The sequence below is a fragment of the Trachurus japonicus genome, chromosome 15, assembly GCF_045865225.1.
Source record: "Trachurus japonicus isolate A0001 chromosome 15, Traja_1.0".
Lineage (NCBI taxonomy): Eukaryota > Metazoa > Chordata > Actinopteri > Carangiformes > Carangidae > Trachurus > Trachurus japonicus.
The window spans coordinates 12,346,324-12,362,909 of record NC_140921.1 but is presented as its reverse complement, the minus strand read 5'-3'; the positions used below and the strand labels follow the sequence as shown (position 1 = coordinate 12,362,909).

Sequence of the window (16,586 nt, the reverse complement as noted above, 5' to 3'; positions counted from 1 at the left end):
AATATTGTGTAAAGGCGGCACAAGTGGAGAAAAGTCAAGCAAGCTGGCGGTGGCGGCGGCGTCAGGCCGACCAATTGAGAGCATTGAATTGAAACAAAAGGTACGTTATGAATTCAGCTTTTCATTTGCAATAGCGGGACTGTTTTATTTCTTGATGCAAAAGTTACGTAGTCTCACTTTGAAGGGCTGAGTCGGAGCAAACCTGGAGACGAGCTGAGTTATTAATAGTATCTGCCTTTGAGATGTGCACTGTCCGTACGCAAGTCACATTTTATAACCAGTGAATCATGAATAAAATTGAAAAAAAAAAACACACACCACACAACACGAAACAAAAAAAGAAACCACTTGCCATGTAATAATGAACATTTTTATCGTGATGATGATGATGATGATGATGATCGTTTTGTTGTTTGTCAGTGGACACTGCACAGCTGTTGTGAATTTTGTAACCAGATGAGTGAAGCACCATGTCGTCAGCAAACAGCAGCAACTTATTTTTCTATTCTTCGACTTCTTTTTGTAGCCACATCCAGTCAGACTATCACTGTGTGAATACAGTAGCGTTGGTGTGGAGCACATCAGCAGAAGTGGGTTTTCTTTTTTTTTTCCTTTTTTTTTTAACTATTCCACTAATGCAAAAATATGAGAAAAGTAAATAATATAAGTTACTTAAAAGACCATTCACTCAGCTCTTGTGTGAGCCCCTTTTAGCTTCAAGTTGAGGTTTGATCTAGAGCTATAAGAAGAAGTTCTTTTTTTGTTTTGTTTGTTTTATTTCTTAACTTGTACAGAAAATTTAGCTCCTGGACCGAAATGTGGAAGTGAGAATACGAGAGTTGATGTTGTATAGATTTTTCCCACAATTCCTCACAGTGCGTCGTGGCTTAAGGGAAGACAGGCTTTATCGACTTGATGCTGGTTTTGAAACTCGACCTGCTTTGTGTGTTCCCTCCGTTTGGATTTGGTGCCTCTTTACGCTTCACAACAGACCTCAAGCTCTCTCTTTCTCTCTCTGTGTCTCACTTTTCTCTCTTTTTCTTTCTCTCTCTCTCGCTCTTTCTCTCTCTCTCTCAGGCTCTCACTTCCTCTCTCTGTAACATCACACATGCAACACTGTTAATAGCAGTTAGAGCAGAGACGGCCCTGTTTCACAGCAAAAATCACACTGGTGTTTGCTCCTCCTACGTTGAACACCGACGCCCTCATGTCGTCTCTTTCGAAAAACCTCGTCCAGAGGTGTTTGTGCTACTTTGGGAAAGAGATTATAATGTTTAGTGCAGGTACTGGTTGAGGTTGGTTTTTAACAGTTTTAGGCAATCACTTTTCTCTTTATTGATTTAGATGCCTAAGCCTCTTGGTTTTTTCCGTCATGCCTGTGTAGATAGATCACAGTCGTCGAGAGATGATCTGCAGGTGAAAATAAAAAGAATTTTTCTGTCACTTTAAGCGACTGAATAAGTGACATTTTTCTATTCAGCATGCCTTTTGCTAAATAAATGAAATAATTCAGTTATTTGCTATAAACGATACTGTATGAGTATGTATTCAAGTACTGCAGTATGCAGACAATTAAAAATATCAGAAACTCTTTTGAGAGGTTCATATTTTTCTTCTAGTATGTTTCACTAATATTGAGAGTTATGGGTACTTAATTCTTGTTTTGAGTGTCTCATGAGTTACCAGAATGGAAAGGACCCTCTTTGTATTAACAAATATAGACTATGGTTGGTTATTTCCACATGCATGACTCGCAGAGCAACTTTACCAGGGCAGTGCTAGTGCAGCTGACTTTTCTGATCAAGAAGTCAAGCTAATCCTTTCACTATTTTCCACTTGGCTGCTTGACAATTTTTGATGATGACTGAGATCCTGACTGTTTTATTTACATCGAGGCAGGTGACATTTTATCCTCAAGAAGGCAGCGTGTGGTGAAATGTTATTTCTCCTTCAGAGCCTCGGCGTCTTGAAATGCCACAAAGCAGACGTGACTTCTGGTTTTCAGATTTAAACATTTTAACCAGGATGATACAATGTCAGCTGAGCTTCAAAAAACTGCAGCGAGAGTGCAAGAGTGAGCTCAAGAAGAGTGAGTTCACCAGATTGTGCAACTTCCTCAAACATCTCAGAGCACTGTGTCCCTAACCTCCAGGGTTGTGCTGCCCAAGGATCTGATTGCTTTTCATCATGACTTTGAATTATATCAAAGGAAACTGGTAATCAATCCTTGAATCAGCATGGCTGTCTAAAGCGCCCTGAGATGTAGGAATCCAATAACTGTAGCATTGAAAGGACTTTTTCTATCTTATTAGTCCAACCTTGATGAAACACCTCTGTTGTAGAATAGCACAGGAAGGACTCATCTCATCTAGCCTCATACTACAGGGCTGTAAATCTGTACAACTGTAAGACAGAGCTGGTTCTACAATTAACAGCACTCAGCATTAGAGAATATGTACATTGTGAGAAACATTTAATTCTGGTGGTATTGGCAATTCTCTGCATGACAGTACAATACAGATGTGACTTAAGTTTTTTTTTCCCACTGAGGACAGTAGAAATCAAGCTTAAAGAAATGTCTTCACCCAAAGTCTGGTTTACAAAAATGTTGGCTCGTTTTGGCTCATAAATTTAGACACTAGCTATGTGAAACTATAGTTAAACTGTGAGGGTGTGGGGAAATAACTAATTTGACATTTTGGGATGTACATGTACTCACTTTTGTACCTGTACGCTAACAATCAAGCTAGAACCAGCAGCTGGCCAGCTAAGTCTAACTGCTATCCTAGCATAGTCCATGTATAAAAAGAAAATTACAAATTATATCTCATAGATTGAATAAAATAACAATTTGTGGTTTTGATTGGAAATGTGTGAGACATTTTGCATGACAGTTTGGCTAAGGCTAAGCTACCTGTCTGCTGGCTCTAGCTTCATATTTATCATACAGACTGCAGCAGAAAAAGTGAATAAATGTATCTACTTCCCAAATGTATTCTCCCTTACAAGAGAAGTATTTTAAAAAAAAACAAAAAAAAAACTAAGCTGTGTAAAATATGAAAACACAAACAGAAAAATAAAGGTTGAATTTGCCTGACACAGTGGTCAATGCGCAACTGTCCCAGTAATGCGTCTTTGGTGGATAATGTGCCAAAAACTATAATCTACCTTTTGTTTCAGTGTAAATGGTTCAAAGAAAATGATGGAATATAAAATTACATATTCTGTTGGACTCAAAATGTTCCTTTACGAAACATACTTTATTTGTGTTTTCACGTTGCTGTCGTAGGTTTGTGTCATCTCTCTGAATCGTCCGCATCTACTGCATTTGTCATGTAATCAACAACACACCTGAAGACTTTGTAAACACACACTGGCAACAAACATTTTTTCGGAAGTGTGACTGATGTGGACTAACGAGCAACCATATCAGGTCTAAATGAAATTGTATCTGTGTAACACAAGAAGCTGTTCACCATAGTTTTGAATTTGTTTTGTACTGTTTTAATTTATTTTAACAAGAGGTCTATTTCACTCATTGTTTTTTTTAATCTCAAAAGAAAAAATTGTTGTTCATCAGCCTTTATCTTCATATGAATTACCATCACGTTAACAGCGTGTTCAGTTGTGGTACATTTTGATCTACGGTTCAGTCTCTGTCTCTGTTTACACAATGACATCTTAGAAGACTCCAATCTATGGTAACTGCCCTTGAATATCTGTAATTTAAATAGTGCTGCTAGAGAAAGAAATCTAAATGTAACAACTTACAATAAATACTTAATAGATTTTTGCCAAATGTTGACTGTGTCTTTCTTACTGGAGATGTTTTTTTTTCCCCACAAATCAACAAATATCCACGTTTTCCTGGCATTGCTAGATTAAATATTTTCGGTATTAGGTTTGTTTGAAAAGTTAAGATCAAGGGATGACAATATTGGTTTGCCATCTTGATTATCATCACATTGATTACTAAGTAATTTTACAGACGGTCATGGTTCCCAGAGGATGAATCCTGGTTTTGATCGTCTTGACTTTAACCCAAGACCAGTAGAACATATCAGTGTCTATTTGCACATTTTGTACAGTCATTCATGACTTCAACTGTAGCACCACCATGAGGTTGACATGGAGTTTGAGCGAAACATTGGATGAGTTACTATAACAATTTGTCTAGGTTTATTTGTAAGATTAATGACATATTTAAAATCCCATCAATCTTAACTATACCTCTTAATGTGTTTAGAGCTAATTCAGTTCTGTGACCAAGCCCTTTTCTGAAATATGAGGATATGAATTCACCAACACAAACTACCACCTTCAGAAATTTCTAAGTAGAAAGTATAATATTGAATTTAAGCACATTTATTTTGCAACATGAGGGCATTTCAAAGATCTCACTACATTATAAATGTATGCAGCGGGAGGGGAAACCTTTATTTTGTTGGGCTAAAAGTGCCTGAAAACTCATAATATACCCTGCACCTTATATTAGTTTTTCATCATAAATTATCTGTCCAGTTGATTCCTTCACAAAAGGAAGTTTCAGTCAGCCAAACTACTATATGTAGTCAAGCACTGTAGTCCTCTGTAGCGTTTCCTCTGCCTTGGGGAGGCGCGTTTAGAGGAGGTGAAGAGGTCGTGGCACTGGCTGCAGGCCAAAAGGTCTAAGGGATCACATCACATGATGATTTCAAAGTTCCTGGAAAGCCGAAACATATACGGCATTCATTGTTTGTTGGATAGTTTTCCCCGTGTGTGTGCTTTGATATGGCGCGGCAGGGCTCATTTTAACCACAGATGACATGACCAGAGGTGCAAAAGAGGCAGCTTCATTTAAAAACGTCTTTAATTCATCAACCGGAGCCAAGATCATGTTTTCAGACTTGTTTACATTCAGACAACAAGGTGAGACCACATGCTGAGGACAGGAGAGGAGGCAGGTTTGTGTGCATGGGTGCTCTCTCATACAATCCGTTTTTATGTTTGTGTATATGTGTAACTTTTCATACAGTCCTCTCTGTATATGGGCATGAGTATGGGTGTGTGTGTGTGTGTGTGTACAGTATCTGTGTGTTTGTGTGTGTGATCTCCCTCTCTCAGACAGTCTTTTGATCCGTCCCCTCTGGGGCTGTTGAGGCAGATTCTGACTCCTCCTGGGTCTTCTCTAATCCCTGGCTGGTGGCCTGCCCTCGGTCATCTGACTGTGTCGCGTCTTTTGCCGTGACGGCTCCATTGGAGTAGCTTGCGTCTATACTCTCATATGGCTCTGATGTCCACTGAGAAAGACAAGGAAAAGAAAAGGAGACACATTAGAGGAATAATCTTTGTTTATAGTCCCTAGAACAGCGGTTTGACAACTCCTCCAATTATCCTCTCTGGTATATTATGCACTTAACAGCCTCAAATTTTCAGACAATGGGGTGAAATTGACATTAAATTATCTCTAAGACTCATCAGTGGCCCCCAAAGGCAGAAACACTCATTACACTTTCATATTGAAAGAGTTGGATGTAAGGAAGGAAGTAACATACTGCAATTTTGTTCTCTGAACAGCAGTTCAGCTAGAAATGGAAAAACTTTACTCTCAGGATTTATCTGTTCTGTAGTTTTAGTAGTATAACATGTTGCAACCACTATGTCAGTGATATATATTCAATTTGTATTTGAAATTTAGTTAAAATAACATGCATATTAATTCTCTATTTTTATTTAGGTTTTTCCTATTGATTTTAAACACATATAGCTTACTAAATAAGCAGATATACATACCTTTCATTATTATATAATTTCATACATATATTTATGTCCATGTATATTTCATATATGGAGATGTACATATATCATATTTTTGTACGGGGAGGGGCAGGGATTATGCTTGTCTACCTGTTCATCAGCTCCCTACCTGTGTGGCTCTGCTGCTGGACCTGTGTGAGGGCCCGATGGCGATGTTGACGCTGGACGACGACTGCGTATCTGTGGTGTTGCCCCCCTCGGCAGCGGACAGCCCAGAGATAACCAGGCCACTGGAGAAACTACGCTTCCCAAACAGCAGGCTGAGAGTGGACGAAGACGAGGAGACCTGGGACAAATGGGGAAAAGTGCAGTTCTTCCATATGCTGTAGTTTCTGTTAGATGTTTTATAGGAGCACAACTTGTCAGACACAGCAGGCTGTGTCTAAGAATAACTTCAATAGTCAATAATACACAGTGATCACATGCTTTGGCCATCAGCTGTTTGGATGGGTTTTTATGATAATAAGAAAGATGAACCTTGGCTTCAACTTTGTAGTGATAATAACATCAATTCACTTAGTGTCTGCACAAACAAAATACAGCTTAATTTAGGAGGTTCACTGCTAAACATGACACGATTGGATGACACTTCATATTATTTATTACCCTTTACTTTATTCAGAATTGTGTGCAAGCCCCCAGCACTTTCTTTCTTTTTCATGTTTTTAGGACAAAAGACATCTTTTAGTTTGGCGAGCACAGATTTGCTCATTGTAAATGCATGCAAGCGGTGCTGTGCTTTTAAAGTAAGGAGGAGTAAATAAGGATCTAATCTACTTTAACTTGAATATGCTATATATATATACTGTATGTTTCCTGTACATTTAACTGCAGTCTTTGTCCATTTCTAACATGTTTCTTTTTGATCCTGTGTGGTGGTTGTTACTAGTTTTGAGTTGTTTGTTACAAATTGATTTAAAAAAAAACGTATAACAGAAAAGGCTGCTTCCCTTCAATCTTAAAAAGTTGCTAGGGTTTCAAATATTTATCGGTCAAGATCCACCAGCGTATTAGCCAACAGAGTGTGTGTGTGTATGTGCAGTAGTGTCTCACCTGGCTGGAGCGCTGCTGATGCTGCGCTGCCTGGAGCTGCGAGCTGATCCCTCCGGCTCCTGAGAGACGAGGGACCTGAGGAGAGAAAACGATCCACTCATCGCTTTGTTCTCTTAAGAAATACACACTGAACATTTAACAGCAACTGGTGAGTGTGCAAGTGTGTATACCTGTGAAAATATAGAGGCTATGGACGTGTTGAAGGACAGTTGGCTGTTGGACAGACGCTGGACGAGCCCGTGGGTGGAGCCTGAGTCCAGGATGGGCCCTGATTGGCTGGTGACGGGGGGGCGCTGGCTCTGAGGCTGCACTGAGCGACTGCGATACTCTCTCCTGGCTGCAGACACATTAAGAAACACACAGAAATACATACTTTAATAATCCAATTAGAGCTGAAACAATTAGTTTGATTCATTGATTAGTTGAGCCACAGAGAAATAATCAGCAGATTTTCATCGTGTCAGTCTTTTCAAAGGAGTTTCCTGCTTCTCTTTGTCATGTTTGGCTCTGCAAAGTTGTGTTTTTGCCTCATCCCCCTTTGTTAACAACTCAAAATGAATAAATTCCTTTATTTGTACCATTTATATCTGGTTTTATGTTGCTTCCCTTTTCCCTACCGAGCTGGGTTGTAACAGTTATGAATTTTCTTAAACTGGCTGTAAAAAACAAATCTGTAAATCAATGAATGAGTTCAAAAAAAAAAACCCTACTGTGAAGTATAAAGAAAACCCTGTTTGACTCCAATTTAAGGTCTGAAAGACGTAAAAGTAATTGCGTTCAATTATGTGCACCATTCAATACCAAACTGCTTAAAAAGTTACAAATGAATCAAATCTTTCATTTAGACAAAGAATATGTGATTATGTAGTTTTACTTCAAAAGTGAATAACAATCAAACCGAAGCCAGCTATTATCTTTCTACTTGTATTGTTGTGTGCTCGTGTTTTGCAGCTCTGCACATGTTTAACACTTTATTTTGGAATTCAGACGTGTTTCCTTGTGAAGGCACAGTCAGAGACACCTTATGTCGTGAGTGGAGTGTTTCCACAGGGATAATGAGATATGTTTGTGTGTGTTTGTTGTGTGTGTGTGTGTGTGTGTGTGTGTGTGTGTGTGTGTGTGTGTGTGTGTGTGTGTGTTGGTGTGTTACCTGCGTTGTGGTGTCTGTGGCTGTGTGTGGTCCTGGCTCTGTGCTGGTAAAGGCTCAGGCTGTTGGATGTGACGGAGGACGGCCGGTTGTGGCTCAGCGAGGATGAACCCCCGGCGCCGCAGTCCACATCCTCCATGTTCACGCCGCTGTTACAGCTGGTCAGGTTGTCCTTACGCACCCTGCACAACACACACACACACAAGCACTGATTTACTTATTCATATCTACATCAGTGTGAGGGACACAAACTGGCAAGGGGCCATCAAAAATTTAGCAAGCCTTGACTATTCCAGCTGGTTAACCACACATACACACACACACAAATGTAGACTCCGAGGGAGAGAGATGTTACATAACTGTGCTAGCATATGTGACACACACTAGTGCAGCCTTCCTCTTAAATTAGTTAAATGTGCTCCGGCTGAGGAGGCGTGGCTCATCCTCTTGGCTCCTCGGCTACTTAGTGAAATTAAGACAACACCTTTAACTCAAGGCCGATGAAACAGGATTAACAATCTAATCTAATCTGAAAGGAAAACTAAGATGCTAAGAAGCTTAAGAGACAAACATACACACACACACACACACACACACACACACACTCATATACATACACCATTAGCTGACCCGCTGAGGTTAATGCAGAGCTTATACAATATGCTATACTGAAGCTAATGCTTAAAAGGGGGATTGCGAAAGAGAGGATGAAGGCAGATGTGGAGGACGAGAAGCAGGAGAAGTGAGAAGCAACATTGCAGCCACAGCAGAAAGTCAAAGCATTTGGCCGCTGTCCCACTCTGCACTCCCTCTGTCCCTCTACATGTATTTAAAACTACATTAAGTTGGCAGGGGAAGTCTCTCCCCAGCGCCGACTTCCACCAAGTCGATATCCAGTAAATCCACAGAGAAGCACTCACTCAGCAGGCGGCCACAGCGTCACTCATCCACAGTGAATTACACCAAATACCAACAATAGAAAACATAGAAAATTGTATTTTTCAGCAGCTTAATACCTAGAATTAGAATTAGTAAAACTTTGATGTGTTACTTCTGGTTGGGTTTGCAGAGACTAAAGCTGTAAAACATCTTAATTAAATGAATTTTGATGCTGTATGTAGTATGTAGGATGAGATATTGCACATTTCTTTGACCGTGAATGATAAAGTGATGGACTAAACATTGCGTGCTGTGAAATGCTACAGGCATTCAACCTAATAAGTCATTATTTAGAGACTCCAAAATGTAATTCATGGAACATTATTTTGTCCCGGTACGTTTTAGCTGCACAAGACTGAGGATGTGCAATAAGCCATAAGCCTGAGGTGAAACTGAGAGTTAGATGGTTATAAGAAGCATTTTTCAACTTGTGTGTGTGCTCCAAATAAAATGAAAGTTTAAATCAAACCACGTCTTCTCAGCCTCCTGCCCAGAGGGTCGTAATCTGGGACTGTCGGACTGATGGTCGCTCTGGGAGCTGAACCCATGACCTTTCAGCTCCAGCTCTGTCTTTTTTTTTACCCAACAGACTGAACTAAATAAAATAAAATAAAATGATGAGGGAGGCTTTGTTTGTCTTCAGCATGTCTATCATGTGAAGAATGTTAATTGAAGAGCTCAGTCAAAAAAAAAAAGGCGGGTTGATCCGGAGGAGGCAAGCGGGAAAAGACAGACTGCACTATTGACTGAGATAGGAAATAATAAACTGACCGTAACCATTTAGTGCAAAGCCAGGAACGAATGGAATCCAGACTTAGAGCCCCTCCTCCGATGCTGCGGAGCGTGCGATGTGTTCCTGCGTACGATGTTGTCAGTGGTGACACATACCTAAAAAAAAAGAAAGTTATAAAATAGTTCATTAAATGGTATTTGTTAAACTCTTTCATCTCTGCGGTGGTACTGTAGCTCCACTCTCTGCCCCTTCGTGCTCTGAAAATGTGGCGCCATTAAGTCGTGATGACTGATGCGTACATGGGGTATCCCAGCGGCTGGTCGCAGGACGAGTTGACCATGTTCCTCAGCGCTTGCTTTGAGTTCTGGATGCTGCCGCGTTCGGGGTTTCGGTTCCGTAGAAACACCAGCTCCTGTTGCTGGCCGGCCCACAGACCCCGCACACACTCCTTATTGATCTGCAGAGTGAGAGAAAGAGAGAGATGAGACAATCATGTTTCATTATCCTGCACTCACATAAAACATAATTGCAGTGCATTACCTGGTCTCTGCCACTGATTATGATAGGATGAAAATCCCAATTCTATGAAAACTACTGAAGTGGTGAAATTGAAAAGGTATTATACTGTTTATCCTGGGACTAAAAAGAACCATCATATGGCATCTGCTTACTGGAAAACAGGTAACATGGGAAAACCGCTAGCAAGGCTCTGTCCACATGCAAAAAAGTACTTCCCCAACAATACTTCTAAAGTTCACTATGCTATACAGTATTGTGTTTTTTTTATTTTTTATTTACACAAAAGGGTAAAATTATATTCTCTCAAAGGTCAAAGAAAACATTATTATCCCCAAGGGGAAATTTGTTATACAGCCAGCAGTCGCACATACAGGGTAAAAATAAGTTGTGGCATAGTGTGATGTGTGTTTAGGACACACATTAGCTGGCTGCTAGCAATGTAGGTTAAATTTCAACACCGCCCCACCCCAAAATGTTGAATGGTTGGAAGTGCTAAATGTGGTGAATACAGTGAAGTATTTAACTTCAGGGATGGTGATGCCCATTTGTGATGAAGTTACAGTGAAGCTAAAATAAAATATCTTCAGGTGATGTATGATGCATTCAGAGTCTTACTCAAGCTTCAGGATATTCATGTGTTTGTGTGACTAGTAACGTTTTCACTTTCCATGCTGTGTTGAGGAATTTTTATGTATAGAAAAAAGTAATAAATACCATCACTTCTCTTGTTTCTAAAAACACATGGAACAAAGGTATTTCCGTATATGTGCTATATTTTGTGTAACTGTCCTGCGTGTTGTCATTTTATGTATTTTTACCTTTATACCCATGTGTCAAAAATAAACTTATTACTACTAGTACATTCATTCAGCTCATCTTGCAGGAGATCATGTATCAGAAAGAGCCTGTGCCTCGGTCTCAGGTGTTCATACTTCACTTCTCTGTTCAGATTTGATTTGGTAATGTAACACAAACATTTGAGCTGAGCCGCACAGATAGAAACATGACTTCTGTGGTTGTGGTTTGGTGTCACAACTTGACACATTTGCATTCAATTCCACACCGGCCGTGTTCTCACATTTCTCACATTACTCATTCACTTTCTGTCACAACGTTTCCATGTCATTTGAATACTTCTCTCACACACACACACCTTTATGACCTTGAAGCTGAGGTGGCGTTTGTAAAGCATGATGATCTTATACTCGTCCGTGCCGTCATCGATCATGTGCCTGAGCGTGAGCAGCGTGTCACGGCTCGATAACACCGCCTTACGCCAGGCGGGGTCGCTCTCGTGGCAGATGACCAGACTGCTGCGGTAGTTCGTGATGGCCTCGTACAAGATAGATGCCTCCTCCGTCTCCTCCAGACAGGTGAAGTGATCCTGAAAAGGGCAGGAAAGGCATGATGGAGCACCAGAGGATGTAATCAGATTGTGGGCAGAAAGACGACTCCGAGGAGGAGAAATGACCAGTGTGAGGGCGACGTATACACATACACGTGTAACTTATTGCATTGTTGTGACAAAGAAACTGCAGGGACAAAAAAAGTGAGAAAAAGTGAACACAATCATTCATTTAAAGGCACAGTGCAACTTTACAGTACCTGATGCAGCTTGAGGCTCATCCTGACCGCAGGAGCCACCACCTTCTGCAAGAGGTCCAGGTCGGCGAAAACCCACTCGTCTTTTGTGGCGATGCGGAAGTCGCCTTTAAACAGGGTGTTGAAACCGTAGAGAAACGATTCCAGACTTTGTCGTGGGAGGAGGAGGAGGAGGAGACAGGGATGAAGGGAAAGAGAGAAAGAGAGGGGTTATTAAACTATTAAGAACTTTCAGACAGAAAGTCATTTGAGTGCAGTCACAGTAATCTGTCTGATGGGTAAAGATTTAGACGCTGGCGCCCCCTTCTGGTGGACATGACTAACTGCAGGTTTATGTCAATATCTACTAATTGTGTATTTCAGATTAACTTAATAGTGTTTTTACATGACAAACATCATTTTTCAGCACTTTTGCACTGAGTTAAGTGGCAGAACTGCATGTAATTGCCTCTTGTTGTTTCCCACGTGACAATAAAAGCTCATTCATTAACACAAATGAAGTCTTGAATTGAGTTTACCTGTTGGACATGTTGTGTGAGGCCGTGCCGAGGGATCTCCTCCCCAGGACGGAGAGAGCATAAGACAGAGTAACCAGAGGAGAGTCCTCGTCGCTCTCCACAGGCTGGACACAGAAACAAAAACACACAAGACCGACATGAAGATACTGGTGTAGAGGCTAAAGATGAAATAATTGCATAATTCACGATGCATGATGGTGATAACATGTTGTTTTGTTCTTCTAATAAGAAAAGGGAGAAAGAGTTTGTGGCAATTTGCTAGCTTTTGCTTTTCTTTTATTCATTTCACATTGCTTAATAAATGAAAATAGCAGGGCTGAATTTCTGGGGCCAATTAAAAATTTAGGACTGTTAGAAATTCACCAGTCCCAGCTTCTCAAATGTGAATATTTGCCGAGTATTACTGGCTGTGGTTGGTGAGACAAACCAGAGGAACTGAGTACATCAATTTGTGCTCTGGGAAATTTGAATCATAATTTAACTACACAAAAACTAAATGATAAAGCAAGAAAAACAAGAAGATTAATCAATAATGAAAACAGTTCATAGTTGTAGCCACGACAAACAAGCAGCAGAAAATTGCTCCGCTGCTCTGAATCAAAAATGAGCCGACAGAATAAACTCTGAGTGATTTTTTTTTTACCGTCTCCATCTTCCCAGCGCAGTGCTGGATCCACTCCAGGTAGACGTTGCAGAAGCTGGCTCGCGTCACCCCCTGCAGGCAGTGCACGTAGTCTTCATCGATCTTCACACTGAAGACCTGAGGGTCGCGCTCAATGTGGTGCCACTTGGTGTAGGACAGCAGCGCCTCCTGGACGGCGGCGTCCTTCAGCCAAGTGGACAGTTTGGGGGAGTGGACCAGGTAGTAGATAATACTCTGTGAGGAGGAGGAGGAGGAGGAGGAGGAGGAGGAGGAGGGTGTGAAGGGCACCATCAGACAAGAGCAAAATACTAAACACCAGGAGAGCAAAAGGGAAGCAGATGTGCACATCTGGAATCAATATTGGCGAGCAGCCACTTGTTATGATTAATGCATCAGATTATCTGCTAATTAAAATCTTTAACCTTTAGGCAGGCCAATCTTTAAGAGCCTGTTTAAACAAGTGGGATATTCAATTTTCTGTCCCTTGGTGGAGAGAGGTTGATTGAATATGTCAGAGCTTGATGCATAATTAAAGCTGCACTTAGTTCCCTTCAAAACAAGTGACTCCTGATGTCAAAACAATAAAATCTGAGCTCTGACGATGTCAACAACAGATCAAATGCCGCACGTGCGGGTGTCCTCAGAAGTCTCACAGTGAGTCCAGCTTTGTCTGGACTGAGAGGAAGTTTGCTGCCGTTTAGTTCAAAAACACAAACTAGAGGAACAGGACAGGAGGAAAGAGTCTGCAGCCACATTAGCAGCTTTTGAGATCATGCACAGACTCGTGATGCCAGCATGGCTAAAAGCACATCATTTAAAGGTCTTCTACAAAATGTGTATGATCAACTTTAACACTGTTCCACCTCCAGTTACCAAAAATATTTTTAGATGCAGTAGCCCCATTTTTTTTTTTTTTTAAATCTAAGCTGTAGAAAGTTGGTGTCGAAGAAAGTTTGGTGTATATACTTGTTGTTTCACTGTATTAAATATTTGTGATTGCAGCACTGCCACCAACAAGTCGCCAGCTTGTTAAATGTTGTGGAACTGAGAAAGATTTCAATGAATTTTCTTCTCTACTATAAACAAACTGTAATAATATATATCAAAAAATATCTCTTTAATTATTAAATCATTCTAAATTTGATGTAATTTTTTCAAGTTAATGTTTTTACAGTGCAGACAATAATGAATTAATTCATAATTTTATGGCTTAAAGCAGTACTAAAGAACTTTCAGTTTTGGTTGAGTTTGGCGGCGCCTGTGGACCAAAGCGGTAGTGTTTTGCCTGAAGGAAGACTCCATTTCCCATGAACACTAGCGTGAAGCCCTGTAAATATCCTGCATTAAAATTAACAGAAGACATCAAAACTAAGTTTCTGTTTCCTATGGATCATTTCAAAGTGAAAACACAAACATAATCCATTGCTAGAGTGCCATTTTGCCTGTTCCCTCCTTGTTGTGACTCGCAAAAGTGAAAGTGAAACTTAAGTGAGAGCAGGGTTCCTACCATGCTCCTCAAAGCTGCTTAGTGCCAGAGAAAGAATGTAAACATTTGTGAAATTTAAAATAGTTTACGTTTAGTTTAAAAGACAAATTCTGAATATTGATGTCTTTCCTAGCCTCAGTGAAATGTAAACTTCACATTCCCTTACCCACATATAATCTGAAAACCCAGTACATGTAGTTCAAACATGTCACATCTCCTCTCCTGGGTGTTTTTAACGCACCTTCAGGTAGTAGGTGATGAGCAGCTTTCGGAGGTCGTACACCTGCAGCATGGTGGCTGCGTTGTTCTCGCTGATGCTGTAACCCTCCAGCAGGTACTTGGTGGCCATCACCTCCCAGGCCAGCCAGCGCAGGTTGAAGGCAGCGTTGCACGACAGCATGTGAGGCAAGTGTCCCGGCTCGCAGCAGCAGCACGCGTCGTCCTCCTCCACGCCCTCGGTGATGGCCTCCACCTCCCGCTGCTGACAGTATGTACCTAGAGATGGAGGTGTACCGCTGAGTCAATAAGGTTTTTTATCATCCATCCTGATCATTAAAGCAGTTAAGGATCATCAGACTGTACCTCTGAACTCCAGACCCCTCAGCTGGAAAGTGACCAGCCCGTTGCCGATCTCGATCAGGTGGACCAGGGCGTTGAGGTAGTCTGAAGCCAGAATGAAACAGTCTCCGGCGCCGTAGTTGCCCCATCGGCCCAGCATGAGGTCGCCACAGAGTGAATTCTGGAGCGAACGAGTCAAGTACTCGTAGAAGATGGAATTTAGGTTGTTGTCATCGCAGCCTGAAAGAGAGGGACAGCGAGCGGTCAGATGGATGAACAGGTGTCAAGAAACAAATTCACACACTGTGGGAAGAAAGGCAAATAATTTTGATGCTTCCGTCGCGTAACAATTTTAATCTACAGTCCATGTACTGTATATAATTTGTACCTTTTGTGCTGAATGGAAATGGGGAAAAAAATTATAGTATTGACACAGGAAATAAAATAAAAAGATGCAGCCTGTAACTAATTTAATATTGAGAGAACTCACCTGTCTCCTTGTCCACTTGGGACACAAGTCTGCTGTTGGAGTTGTCGATACGTTTTGTGCTGCAAGGAGGAGGCAGAAGAAAAACTGTTTAAAAAACAAGAAAACATAGTTTCTCATGTAAAAAAAGGCTGAATGAAGTCAGTTTTGAGTCGAGTCAAATGCTGTTTTAAAAACTAGAATCACCAAAGCAGGTGGAGAGGAGCTGTTAAATATAATGTACTATCTCTTTAAATCCTCTGAGGAGCGCTTTACTATAGTTCCTCAGAGAGACAGAGCATTGATCAATAACAAAGTCCTCTAACGGTGCATCCTCTGAGGAACCACACACATCACACTGCTAGTAAATGAATGCCCCTGCAGCGACACTTGAAACTAAATATTTCAAGATGAAGGAGCCGAAATAAAACGCGTGCTCCTCTGTCATCTGTGCACCAGGAGCTGACTCCCGCTGAGACGGAGCTGTCACTGGTTTTAATGTCACGAGTTTCAGTTCAAACGCTGCCGACAGAGTCTAAATATAATCTCAGGCCACCTCGTGTCAAATCACTGCAGCGTGCACAACAAAGCTGCGGGAGTATTTTTGGAGTGCTTTCAGCGAGCCGGGGCACAAACGGAACGGTCTCTCACATCAATAAGTGAGAGGGAACAGAGGAGCGACGTTGTGTAAGTGTGAGTGAGACAGAGAGAGAGAGACAGAAAGAGAGAGAGAAGGATGAAGAGGGGGGGGGTGTAGCTTCTATCTGCTAATCCGCCGAGCTCAGCTCAAAAAGATGAGATTGATTCGAGATGGAGTCAATAGAAAAAAAAAACAGACAGATGTGAAACACACACACACACACAGCAGCAGAAGGACGTCGGAGGCAGAGCTGTCACATCGGCACAGTGATCAGAAATGTCACTGCACTTCTGAGGAGTTAACCATCGATTTTGATCACACATTCATTTTCACATCTAGGAAGCATCAGCAAAATAAAAAAAATAGGAGGAGACTAGTGGTATTTTATACTTTTGTCCCATTAGAGATGAAAACCAACAATGTGTTAGTCTCACAATACCTTACAAAGTCTATTGGTTCCTACAGGGAAGGTGAATCGTTAGAAAC

General features: G+C 41.1%; 1 protein-coding gene across 2 annotated transcripts in view; it reads right to left on the bottom strand.

The window, feature by feature from the left end:
- Positions 1-4,831: 4,831 nt before the first annotated feature.
- pcnx2 (pecanex 2) overlaps positions 4,832-16,586 on the bottom strand; it is a 30,541-nt gene continuing 18,786 nt past the window's right edge. For both annotated transcript variants that reach the window (XM_085799634.1, XM_085799635.1), the window contains exons 27-40: positions 15,485-15,543; positions 15,019-15,234; positions 14,678-14,931; positions 12,951-13,184; positions 12,308-12,411; positions 11,793-11,937; positions 11,341-11,571; positions 9,968-10,125; positions 9,707-9,823; positions 8,000-8,178; positions 7,020-7,186; positions 6,850-6,924; positions 5,906-6,082; positions 4,832-5,279 (exon numbers count right to left, since the gene is read on the bottom strand). In XM_085799634.1, the coding sequence (XP_085655760.1) occupies positions 5,100-5,279; positions 5,906-6,082; positions 6,850-6,924; positions 7,020-7,186; positions 8,000-8,178; positions 9,707-9,823; positions 9,968-10,125; positions 11,341-11,571; positions 11,793-11,937; positions 12,308-12,411; positions 12,951-13,184; positions 14,678-14,931; positions 15,019-15,234; positions 15,485-15,543 (2,296 nt within the window). In that variant the 3' untranslated portion in view covers positions 4,832-5,099. The remainder of the gene's footprint in view (positions 5,280-5,905; positions 6,083-6,849; positions 6,925-7,019; positions 7,187-7,999; positions 8,179-9,706; positions 9,824-9,967; positions 10,126-11,340; positions 11,572-11,792; positions 11,938-12,307; positions 12,412-12,950; positions 13,185-14,677; positions 14,932-15,018; positions 15,235-15,484; positions 15,544-16,586) is intronic.